This window comes from Tamandua tetradactyla, chromosome 12, assembly GCF_023851605.1.
Source record: "Tamandua tetradactyla isolate mTamTet1 chromosome 12, mTamTet1.pri, whole genome shotgun sequence".
NCBI lineage: Eukaryota > Metazoa > Chordata > Mammalia > Pilosa > Myrmecophagidae > Tamandua > Tamandua tetradactyla.
In genome coordinates this window covers 30,227,780-30,240,989 of record NC_135338.1, presented here as the reverse complement: position 1 = coordinate 30,240,989, position 13,210 = coordinate 30,227,780, and the positions used below count along the sequence as shown (strand labels likewise).

At 38.6% G+C, this 13,210-nt stretch overlaps 1 protein-coding gene across 17 annotated transcripts in view; it reads right to left on the bottom strand.

The window, feature by feature from the left end:
* SIPA1L1 (signal induced proliferation associated 1 like 1) overlaps positions 1 to 13,210 on the bottom strand; it is a 417,008-nt gene that overhangs the window by 61,793 nt on the left and 342,005 nt on the right. For all 17 annotated transcript variants that reach the window (XM_077122897.1, XM_077122901.1, XM_077122902.1 and 14 more), the window contains 3 exons: positions 10,410 to 10,980; positions 9,499 to 9,773; positions 2,691 to 2,960 (listed from right to left, as the gene is read on the bottom strand). In XM_077122897.1, coding sequence (XP_076979012.1) covers positions 2,691 to 2,960; positions 9,499 to 9,773; positions 10,410 to 10,980 — 1,116 coding nt within the window. The remainder of the gene's footprint in view (positions 1 to 2,690; positions 2,961 to 9,498; positions 9,774 to 10,409; positions 10,981 to 13,210) is intronic.

The window sequence follows — 13,210 nt, the reverse complement described above, 5'->3', positions numbered from 1 at the left end:
ATACCTCCATCCAGCTACTTAAAACTAACATTAAATAGGGGGTGGGATGTGGGAGGGTGGGTGTTTGGAATCCAGGCGTAAAACCTAAAAGCACCAACTGTTCAATGAGATTGAACACCATGCTTACATAAGGCTGGTACCATTCCATCTAAAGAAAATGTTGTGATAAGTGGCATTATGTACCCTAGGAAAGAAAACATGTTCTTAATCCATTCCTGTGGGTGTGAAACTATTGTAAATAGGACCTTATGAAGATGTTATTTTTAGTGAGGTATGGCCCAAATGAACGAGGTTTGGCCTAGAAGCTTTAGGAAAAAAAGCTATGAGGAGGTACCAGAAGGTGGAAGGCAATGGAACTGGAAAAGAAAGGAGAGGACATTGTTACATGATACGATAGCCAAACAACCCAAGGATTGCCAGTCAGATTGCTACTGGCTCAGAAGGAAGGAGGAACATCTGAAACCAAGAATCCTTTGGGGTTACTGAATATAAATCAACTTCCCTGAATTCCACTGGTGACCTCACCTGTACCAACTTTCATCTCTATTGCTCAGAGAGCCAAAGGACTACCCTTACAGCTTCAAAGAATGAGCACTCAGATATACTTTCCCTTTGTGTGGACTCAAGCTGAAAAGCAGACGTAAGTATACGGCCAAGAAATAACCTCTAAAACTCAACGACTTCTATCTACAACAATGGGATTATATATTCTCTAGCATTGAAAACTAAAAAAGCAATGAGTTACAAAAAATATTTTCACTTTTGATGATCAGTATTGACAGCAACAAGCTTTTGCTCCTGTTGCAGAGATTTAATTCAACATGGAATAAAAATATTCTATTTTATTATATGGACTATTACATAAGGGGAATGACAAAAACAATTTCGGTTGTGAAAGCCTGCTGATTGTTCTGCAGAGAAAGAAAATAGCATTGAGAGGGAAAAAAGGTCTCTCTCTCTCAACAATTATTTCTTTGGTTCATCTTTCAAAATTTGGGACGAATCATGAATCCGGTTAACACATCTCAGAAGAGCCAAGTTTGGAACATACAGAACAAAGAATTTATTCAGAGATTTCTTGGATCTTTTCCTTTAAAAAATAATGAAAGTTGGAGAACTCCAGATGGGAGTGTGGCCACTTTGGGAGAGGAATCTTTAAATGTGATAGATAGCAAGGATCAGTGAATAAGTATCTGGGCTTAAATCAGGAATTTTAGAAGACCTTGTTGTCTGATTTTTCTGTTTATTTGTACTAAATTACTTCTACATAGAATTCTACTATTTTGAAATAGTCAAGTGACAATGTTTTATGCAACAGCTCAAGAATCAGACCAAGATAAAAGACTTCATAGTGCGGTTTTTAAAACTTCCAACTTTCTGCTCCCAAACTGAACTGCTGAGTATGTGTATCTGGGAACTATTTTCCCTTGGCACCTTGTTCTTCTTGGACCTGATTCTGCTGTTCAGATGAATCAGGGTCATGTTTTGGCTTCCACAGGGAACCTTCCTTCTACCTAATACAGCTCCTGGAACAGAGATCGAGGTTCCCCGGCTCTCGGGGCTTCTGGCCCCTCTCCAGTATGTGTGTGTGTGTCAGGGCAGGGGGTGGGGAGAGGTGACAAATGCATTCTGAGACGTGATCATGACAGGCAGAAGTGATTGGGAAAGGACAGTGGATGAATAGGAAGAAGCAGCTGGCTACTTCCAGCAGGTGACTAGCAGGTTATTCGTTAAACCGTCTCCTTCATTAGCACAGATAATTTGGGGCTAAGTTTATAGTGCAATAATTAAAAATAATGTACCGATTATTATTCATATTTTAGAAATACTTAGTCTAGTTTAAGTCAAGTTCTTGTAAACACAAGGTTAGAGAGGGATAAACTGGGACTAAGGGAAAGTTTAATAAACACAAAAGATCTATGTGCTGGGACAGTCAAATATAGGGCTAGACTATAGTTCTAAAGAGTCTGCATTTTACTTCAGAGTGAATTTCAGAAGTGACAGCCATCCTTGTAAAGGCGACGCTAACTAGTATCATTAGTGAGGGAGTCCATGATGACTTTTAAATTTAGTCACAAAATCTTGGTTTCTTAATTTCTGGGATTCCTTCATTCCTCTTCCTTTTGCTTATTTTACTCAGGGCTGAGTGATTAAACACTCAGTATTTAACCGGCATAACATCTTCTTCCTATTATTTTCACCTACTTTCAGAGCAGTGGAAACTATGAATGTGCTGTACAAGGCTGCTTTCCTTTCTTGCAATTCTTTATTAGCACTCTGACACAAACAACAGTTACTCAACCAAAAACCTGAATTCAGTTGCTTCTATTACATCATTCGTCCACATAAAGGCAACGATGATCTAAGATGACAATTTGGTCACTGTCACCTCAAAGAGTCTACCAACTTCTAATCTACACAGCTACTAAGTATGCAGTAATGACTCCCACTGACATCCCATGGAAATGAAAGAGCAAAGCACAAATAGCATTGCTCAGAGCTGAACGCTTTCCGGGAACGTATCTTCCTTCATCCTTATGGCTTTGGAATGCTACCATGTTTGGAAGCCACTAATTTTAATTCTTGATTTCTAGTAAAATATGGGAAGGCCTAAAGCTAGTGCTTCCAGATGTAGTTTTATGTAAATTTTGGGCACATAGTCATAGCAAACCTTCCAAGGGCACACTCACCGCCTCTCTAGTGGGCGCCCATCACTGGAGATGCTTCGAGGAATGTTGGTGGCTCTTTCCGGAGGAGGCATCTTCCCGTCTCCTTTCCCAGCATTCAGCCGCGAGGTCATGGGACTCTGCACCTGGGCTGGAACTTGAGGGGAATGAGTCCCCTTACTGGCATTCCTCTGCCACTTATTATTATTTCGGAAGGGAAACTTGAATTCGTAGGAAACTCCTTCATTCATTTTGTACTCCATCACTGGCATGCGGTAGGTTTCAGAGCAACTCCTATTAGGGAGGGGGAAAATGGGGAAGAAAAATTAATACTGCTTTTTCTTGTGGGTACAACCACACTCATTCTCATTAAAAGTTGTAATGGCTCCTCTGTTTTGAACCATCGTTTAATCTTTGGGCACTATAATCATTTTCCTTTTGAAACCCCCAGGAAATGTTACACTGGTATTTTCTAATACTCAATCCCAGTAGTCTGAGATACAAAACCTTCAAGAAATGAGACTCTGTTGAGTCAGAGTCAGTCCTGAGCCTGGCTGGGAAGGCAGCCACAGGCGATGGCAGGGGAGCAGACCCCTGCACATGGTGCCTCAGAGGAAAGAAGCTGTCTGTCCCACATCCCCTTCACTGCGTATTACAATCAAGGATTTTAAAGAGATATACAGTTTTGAATCAGTTGAGGTTTTGATAGTGAAAAAATTATGGAGGGGGAAATCTTGAAATCTAAACTGAGAGCCAAATTTAGATAAGGAGAAAAAAATATCCATTACGAGAAATACTGCAATTATCAAATTCCTAGAGAACAAAGAATCTGAAAATTGCACTTTTTTTGTTTTCAAAGTCAGAAATCTCTCATAGTAGGGCTGTCCCAATGCAGCAGCTTAAAAAGGAAAAAGGCAGGCACAAATATCTTCTGTCATGTTAGTCCTTTTTTGTGCCACCATCCCACCCTCTAAACTTTAGGACCCACTTTCCCCAAACAACTGGGGAAGGTTCTATCCATTATTAACTTGATTGACAGACAAATTACCGGAAAAAAAAAAAGTACTCCCACTAAAGCATTAACTCAAACTGTGCATTTGAATTTTATCACTAAGAGAAAAACATTATTTTCTTTCTTAAAGGAATTTCTAGGATTAGGAAACAGGTGCGAAGACTTGAGAAGGAGGAGATAACAGAGTGTGTGCTTGTTCGAAAGGATGTATGTCCCCTAGAAAAGCCATGTTTTAATCTAAATCCCATTTTGTAAAGGCAGAATAATCCCTATTCAATACTGTATGTTTGAAACTGTAATCAGATCATCTTCCTGGAGATGTGATTAAATCTAGAGCGATTGTTAAAACTGGATTAGGTGATGACATGTCTCCACCCATTTGGGTGGGTCTTGATAAGTTTCTGGAGTCCTATAAAAGAGGAAACATTTTGGAGAATGGAGTTTTGGAGAGAGCAGAGAATGCTGCAGCACCATGAAGCAAAGAATCCACGAGCCAGTGAACTTTTGAGGTGAAGAAGGAAAACGCCTCCCAGGGAGCTTCATGAAACCAGAAGCCAGGTGAGAAAGCTAGGAAATGACACCATGTTCACCATAGGCCCTTCCAGCTGATAGAGAAGGCTTGACTGTGTTCGCTATGTGCCATCTCACTTGAGAGAGAAACCCTGAACTTCATCGGCCTTCTTGAACCATGGTATCTTTCCCTGGATGCCTTAGATTAGACATTTCTACAGACTTGTTTTAATTGGGACATTTTCTCGGCCTTAGAACTGTAAACTAGCAACTTATTAAATTCCCCTATTTAAAATCCATTCCATTTCTGGTATATTGCCTTCTGGCAGCTAGCACACTAAAACAGAGTGATTCTGAAATAGTCCTTTAAGAGGCATATTAAGGATAATGTAAGGAGCTTCTAAAGTAGTGTTGTCCAAGAGAAATAATTCAAGATACAAATATAAGCCAATATGTAACTTTAAATTTTCTAATAATCACATTAAAAAAGTAAAATGAAATGGGTAAAATGAATTAAGTAATATATTTTATAAATCCACTATATCTGAAATATTAAAATAATATTTTAATAAAATTATTATTTTAATTAAAAATTATCAATGCAATATTTTACTTTTTTCTCTATTAAATTTTCTAAATCTGATGCGTATTATATAGCCTTCATTTAGACTAGCCATGTTTCAAGTGCTCAATGGGCAAATGAGACTCGGGGTTCCTGTATAGTACAGCGCTGGACTAAAGGGCATCCTTTCTCCTAGATCCCTGAGCACTGGCAGCTACAGGGGTATCCAGCTGAAAACCTGGCTTTGACATGAGGGGTGTGGCTTGGGAGGAGGTGTGGTGTGGAGGGGAGAGCAGAATGAAAGGATATGGGCACTTGGCCTATGGGAGAATAAGCACATTGCCACTCATTCATGACTTTTTCTATATGTCTCACTGCATGATCCCTGAATGATTCAGATGTGTGTCCCACAAGGCTTCTTCTCCCATGTCTTCAGTTCCTCTTACTTTTTTAAAATTGCCGCTTTGGGAGCACATGCTCAGGGAGAATTATAGTTTCTGATGGGGTCCTTGCTCCATTCAATCTTAGCCCAAGCCTTCAATGGGTGCTTTTTTCTTGGGATTTCTCTATCACTGTCTCAGATTTCCCAAAAGCCTAGGTTCACCTTAATCTGACTCTCTGCCCAAGACTCCTCTGTACCCACTTTATGCTTTAATGGCAGTGGATTTCAAATTTTTTTGAAATACATACTACACTGTGGAACAGCGCAATACAAATACAGTTACATATACACCTTTACTCTGATATTTTTCATTTTGTTATATTCTGTGTTATTCCATTTCATTTAAAACAAGCAAAAACATTAGTATGGCTTCCTAAATTGATTGTATAACCTACCTGTGAGCTATCAGCTGCAGTTTGCAAAATGTGCTTTATGGCATATTGGACATTACTTTTACTAATGATTTCTAATGTCAAAAAAAAATCTTCTTTTGGTAATAGGCTGATGTTAGGCTTTGATATAATTTCAGGTATTGATTCTGATATTTCTGACAAAATTATGCCATTTTTGGCAAAAAACATTTATTATTATTTTTTTTGCTAAAAATAGGACTATTACCATAGTATGGTTAGAAGTCTACTTTTAATAAATATGGCACACCCATAGTATGAATGCTCTGAATCTATAAATGTAATGTAATGTTAATATAATGTGAGAATCCTCTTGCCAAAAGAATATTCATAAGAATTTACAAAATCCATGAGAAATTTTCTCTCAGCCTCAAAATCAGAACTAGCTTTGCTTTTCCACAGCAATGTTCTGATTTAACTTGTGAACTCAATGAATCGTATCATCTTTATCCTTTTCTATTAGAGGCTAGAAACCAGTACATTTCCTTTATTGTTACATATTTTAGGCACTAACTTTACAAAAATTTTCTCTTAAGCCATGCCCACACCTCCAGATTCCCTCACTGAGCTTTTATTTTGTGATCCTGTACATGTACCTTAATAAGCTGCTTCTAGACACGTTTACATCAAGGCAGAGAATAAGCAAATAAACAGTGATGAGGTAGGTCAAACAGACAAGTCATTTTCATTTTTGGGCCCTAGTTTCTTAGTTTTTCCTAGTTTAAAACACTTATTTGAAATGTTCTTTTAAGCTCCCAATTTCTAATATAATACTAAAACTTGCTTAAAGACCTCTATAGTCAAAGACTTTATCTTCTCTATAGTCTTTTTTCATTTCTACCACTCTTAATATACAGCTAGAAACTGTCTGGGTATTTGATGTTAATGAAATTCAGTTTGATAAAGCCTAAGGAGGGAGAGGACTTATTCACAAGTAATGAAAAAAGGTCTCACAGAGCTTCCATCACTATGTCCTTCTAGCTAATCAAATTCGCTCTTCAAGCAGCTATAAAATCTCCCTAGGCTTATTCTCCCCATCCTTTTAATGGAAATGAAGCTGCCCTGAGAATTAAAAATATGCATTCAGCACACAGTAGGGGCTCAAAAATTTTTGCTTTCCTTTTCCCTGTCACTTTATTCACTTCTAAACATCTTTAATTTGGAAGCAATTCCTACAGTGTCAGCTTATTTTTTGAGAACAGGGAAAATAGTGCTATTATACATTTGTGTTTGGTTGGTAAACTGGCTTTTAAAAACTAACAACGCTCAAAACCATGGGTATTTTTAATTGTACCCAATCTCTACACGTGGGCCTGAGACCCCCTCAGGACCCTGACTCCCTTGAGAATCCAGAGGCTGTGGGGTGGCTGGGCCAGGGGAGGCCCATTATCCTCAGGCTGGAGCTGTGGTACCAGCTAACAAATGAAGAAGAGAGTGACTAGTCAAAGAACAGAGTAACCCGTTGCTAGGAAAACAGCAGTGGGAGTGTGAAGTGTGGGGGAGAAGGAAAAAATGACAAAAGAGCGTTATCTTATTTTGCTGAAAACTGTAGCTAGGTGTTAATGCTTCAACTGTTCCTTTTGAAGCCATTTCTGAAGAGGGGAGGAGGACAGCAAGGCTTTCAGCCTTCCAGAGGCTTCAATGGCATCATTTTGCATCTGCCCAAAAGGTCTGAGTGAGAACTGACCTGCAGTGAAAGGGGTAGAGTGTGGCGCTGAGGTCTTTGGCTGCATTGGGCACTCATCCTTTACCCCAGCTTCCCATCCTATACCCTAACCCGGGCACATGGGAGGGTAGAGAAGGATGGCATTGACTGCTCTGGGAAACTGGGGGCCCTGGGAGATTAGACAAAAGTGGCTCATTCGTTCAGTGGTGTGATGGAGCTGGCTTGCCCATCGATACCAACTCTTCATTCAGTGATATTATGTTGACAGCTTAAAATTGGCCATGGTGGGAGTATTTACACCACGGAAATCAGCAACCGCTACAAATTAGGGTGCCCGCCCCCAGAGAGCTAGTTTACCAACACATCACTGCTTACGCTGGTGTATGACAAAGAGTTTTGTGCCCCAAATGTACAAAGTAGGTTGAGAGCTTAAATGCTGAAGTTAGACCAAAATTTGCCTAAATAGCTAGATGAACTTGGGAAGCTACTAACCTTTCTGGGTGTGCGTTTCTTCTAAAACAGGAATAATAATAGTACCATTAGTTCATAGAGTTGTTGTGGGGATTAAATGTACTAATGGAAATGAAAATGTTCCTTGCAGGGCCTGACACATTAACATGAGAACAGCAAATGAAAGTTATTTTTACTCACACACCATAGAAAGTATGGAAGGCATACTACTTTGCTGTAGATAATAGCACAGATGCATTTTTGGAGCCAGGCCTTCTGACCCATTTTTCTAATAACAACTATTCCCAATTTCAATGTCAGTCATGTTGTCCTATTCCATCTACACTCAAACAAACCGACTTCCCCTTCCCTCTCCCCCAGACACACCTGGGAGCCTAAAATAAGGGGTAAGATCTCTGAGCAAATAAGATGGTGCCACAAGATCTATGGCTTTCATTTTCGAATGAGTCTATAACTCTGTATTGTGCTTGATTATCTTATTTACTTTTGGCTGTTTGAAGGAGAGAACAAAGGAATAGCAGAGAGACAAGAGGAGGAGTGCAGAGAATGCTGTGAGGAAGAACCCACCTGCCTTTCTAATCTACTTCAAGAGTCATTTTTAAATGACTCAGCACAATGGTGAAACCAGAAAGGCTCAAGGCAGAGTGTGTATATAAGGCAGTTTCAATACCTCTCCCTCTTCCACCACCAACATGTGAAATAAAAAGTAAAGGATATTATATACATTTTGGTTTTGAGGGAAACCCAGACATCCAAAAGAGAGCACAAAATCCTGGGCCATCCTGGGATAGTACTATGAAATACTATCTTAAGTGCAGTCTGGTCTATAACAACTGGTTCAAAAAACATTTTGACTGTCATCACTGCTACTTTTTAAAGGACACAAATAACCCATCATAGCCATTTAATCTTTCGATCATTCAGAGCTCAGGTGCAGAACAAGACACAGGGGTGGGAGGAGGATGGGATAAAGAGTATTATCTTGGCGTTATGAGGCCTAAGAATTTCAAAGCTTAAAAGAAACTCAGAAAATGGGTTCAAAGAAAATTAATAAATTGAAAAAACTAGCAAAAATAGAATGGGCATGCTCAAAGGAGAAAAGAAACAGTTGATTAAATTTGTTCAATCAAGGAAACCCCAAGAAGACAGGAAAATGAAATTTTAAACAGCCCTGCTCACTTAGCAGAAGCTGGGAGGGGCAGGGAGCACTTGGGCTTTCCCTTTGGGAAAAAGCAGGGACCAACCTGCCAAAACAACACAGGCAGGATGAGTTCCTTTGAAGTTAATTCCCAGCACATGCAAGCGCAGTTAAGAAAAAGCTGGGTAAGTCATGCTCTGCCTTCCAATGTTTTGAATTTGGGATGGTGATTGGATACAAATAAGATAAACGGAAGAATAAAAATACAACTTAAAAAACAAAAACAAACCAATAGTTTGAGACACTGTATTTTAATGGTGAATTTTCAATGTCTCTCAGCTACTTGTGCAAGATGCTTAAGAAGGATATTACCAAACTTCGTTATCTGTAACAGCAACTTTATAAATCTAGAGCTGTAAATCCAGAGCAATAAAACCTGGGAATGGTCCAAGGTAGTCATCTTGCCAGCTGCTAGTGCCCCATGCTGAGAGGGCTGTCCTGAGTCAGATTTTTCATGGATGTCATCTGCTCATGCAACACCCTATTATCCTCCCCACTAGGAGATACTCTTGATGGTACAAAAGACAGAGCGCAGGATCACAGCTGCCATCTGAGACCTACCTCCGTGGAGTGCAGTCGTCGTGGGGAGGAATGATGACCACCTTCACTGTGACAGATGTTCTCAGGAGATCAATCATCTGCTCATGGCTCAGAGTGGCCACTGCCACCTTACAGATCTCCACCAGTCTGCTGCCTTGCCGCAGTCCCGCCTGCCAGGCATAGCCGTAGGGCTCCACGTCAGCCACGATGCCCTCGTAGTTGACATGGAAGCCAAGCTGTCCTAGCCCATTCCTTCGCAGAGTCATCTCCACCGATTCACAACCTTTCGATACAAACTAGACAGAGAAACAAAAAATATCAAGGCTTAATGCAATGGGTATTAAAGGGTGGACACACACCTCAAAAAAATACTGCAAGCAGGTTTATTTCAGAATGCCTTGCTGCCAGCTGAAGAGTGGTCTGGTTATTTACCCTTCACTGGTATCTATTCATTAGGTCAAAAAAGAAAATATTTTTTGTATCCAAAGAGCTTAATGGCTTCCTTGAAGATGCAAAGGAAACCCTCCAACAGAGACCTACAGAGAGCAGGCAGCAAAGAGAAACTACGCCGCCACTCATTTGACCCTTAAGAACATTTAAGGCAGCAGATACTCAATCATATAACTCTTTTAACAATTCAAGCACATTGGCTGGGGCTGGAACATTAGTCACCAAGGCTGTGGAATTGCATTGGAAAACGCAAAGAGGTTTCCAAGACAAACACACAATAAATGTGTCTTCCCCTACTCATCTGCTACTTCACTTTCTTAAAAATGGAAAACACAAATGTGAGAGAGACTATGTTTCATTAGCAAGGGAATTTTCAGACAAGCCAGTCACACAGTACAAGTTTTGGTAACTTGGCTCTAGTCTGTCTCGAAAGCTTTATGAAAGGAAAATTGCACACAGGTTAGTGGAAGGCAGAGACTCACCTGCAACCTTTTGACAATCTCTTTGATATCCTCATTAATGAAACTTTCCACAGAAATACATTCTCCTCGCTCATAGAAGATTTTGAGACTGGTGTCATTTGAAGTCCACCCAATCACATCTCTGCAGGAACAATTGAAAACCACGCTCTTTGTTTCTTGTTCAATGAGGATGATGAACTCATTGGAGACTCCTAAAAGGCAGTCCATTTCCATGGCCTTGTTGTAGTCTTTGGCCCGAATTGCCCACACAATGGCCCCCATGCTACTGAGCTCAGCTCCTGGATATGGTTTGGACTTTTCCTTCTTCTTGGAGGCCAGAGAGATGAATGGGAACTTGCCAGAAGGATCAATAGGGGTGTTGGTAACATTCTTTTCGGCCAGATCTTTCAGGTATTCCTGGCGGGTCCGAGTTGCCATGGCCCGGAACTTTTCTGATTTATGAGCAGCATTCTCTGCATTAATCACTTTGGCCAAAAGGAAGTCCCTGAAGACGTGTGACTTAGGGAAGGTGACCCCTTTGGGAATGGGAGGCCCAAAGGAAGGCACATCTCTAGACCTGGTGACGGCGACACTAAGAGACAAAGCAAAAGTCAGAAAAAGAGACAAGTCAATACCTCTTAGTCTCACAGTATGAGAATAAAAATACACTTTCCCAAAGACAAAGCTGTACCTCAGAAGCAAAATAACTGCTCATCCTTTCCACAAGAAACAATACACATTTCTGTTGAACAAATACAAAATTTTGCTAGACAAAGAGTACCCAAAAAGGTTAAAATAAAAACTTTATTTTCATTAGCAGATAATCATAACTTTGTGGAAAAAAATATATTTACCATAATATTCTGCATAAAAGATAAGATTTTAAAGAGCTAGTGATTCTTTTCAATGGGGGTTTTACAATCACAATCTTTCAGAACAAGCATAGATTCTGTCAGAAATGTGTTCTCTATTTTGGATATAAGCTCCATAAGGCAGACAGTTTATAATGAAATTATCAAAAGGTGCATGACATAAAAGAAATGGAGTCAAATTTTAGTAAAATTTAAAAGTATTATTCGTGGGCCTATGTGTGACCGAATATGCAACCAGATTAAAAGCAACCTTTCAAAAGGAAAAACTGGAATTTAAGCAAGTACTAAAATGATTATGATCTTTATAGTAATAACAAGAATGCTTTAAAATCATATTTAGTTGAGGTATTCTTTGGTCTAAATGATCTCCTACTTTTGGTGTTTGAATCTAACCATTTATTTGTAAGAAAAATATTTTCCTTTACTTGTTACTTTAGTCAAGACTGATTTAAGAAGAGCCTGCTCTGATCATTTCTTCTTTATGAATATTGCTAAAAATAGGTCTAAGAAAAAGACCATACAAAATATGTAACAATATTATTTTTAATCGCAAAAGGAAAAAAAAAGTTTTTCCTAAAACAGCAACAGGAGTTAAATGGAAATGTAGAGGTGGTGTATTTTACATCATGTTCTAAGACCTCATTCAACAACCTCAATAATTCTGCCTATATTAGCTGAGATGCTGGAAACAATGATTCTAACACATCAAACATTCCTCTTTCCAAATTAATTATATAAAAGTGAATCAATTATGCATTTCTACATAGTATTAGAGAAATAATGCAAATCTGTTTCCTCATGTACCTCCTCTCTGAAATCTCAGAATCTGAAGGACATAATCAGAGTGTGGGTATCTTTCAAATTAAACTGAAGAATCGTTTAATCATTCGTCTTTATTTTCAGAAAGGTTTATTTTGAGATATTCAGCTTTTTAAAAAAGAATTATTTCTTGCGAATATAGGGTAAATAAAAGTCAGCAATCTCAGGACATTTATTCTTGGTGAAAAGGGACGCTACACTGTCAGAAGTTTATTAAATACAAATGAAAAATAAAACAGTTCACTTCATGACAAAGAAAAGTGTCAGGCAACATTTCATTTTTTAACTGGAGAAGAGAATTCACAGAAACCTCTGCATGCATTATGGCTTTAATTATACCAGTATGAGCAAGGTAATTTTTCATGTCTACTGTGAAATGTCTGGCTTCAAAGCTGACAGCTGTATAATTTTAATTTGATCATATTATTATTATTTTTTAAAATCAAGCAAAAGATGCTGAAATCCGTATTTGTTAGATTTACTAAGAGAAATCCCCTAAAGAACCAGAAATAATTAATATCATTCATTTAAAAACTGGCAATTTCTTCTCCTCTTACTAATTCCACTTGAAATCATTATTCTTTCTCATGAAACAGATGTGATTTTATTTTAAATAAGGAGGGGAACATGCTAAGCAGGGGGTGTGAACGTGAAAGTATCATCCATCCACTTCTTTTAAATTCACTGGCTTTCTACAGATCTATTTATTAACTGATAGGACTTCAGACAAGCATATACTGAAAATCCACCAATAATTAGAATAAATTGTGAGGCAAAGAACTAAATCCTTAATATATAATTACTAATGATTCACCATGGTAAGGAGGTAAATGATACAGACACTAAAATCAGCTTTGCATCATCAGAAATAGAATTCTTCCAGGAGAAGATGTGGAAGATGATACCCTAGGATGCTCTTTTCAAATAAATGGCTGTGTTTTGGGTAAATCTAACTTTCAAGATTTCCTACAAAGTTAAAAGGTCATTAATTTAGATGCCACAAATTCTGAACTTGAAAATAGGGCCTGGTTTTAGCTACATGGAAGGAATATTTTTTGCCTCCATAAGAAAATAAGCTTTTCTAGAATTTTAGTTTATTATATATAGATACTTAAGATGCATTAATTATAA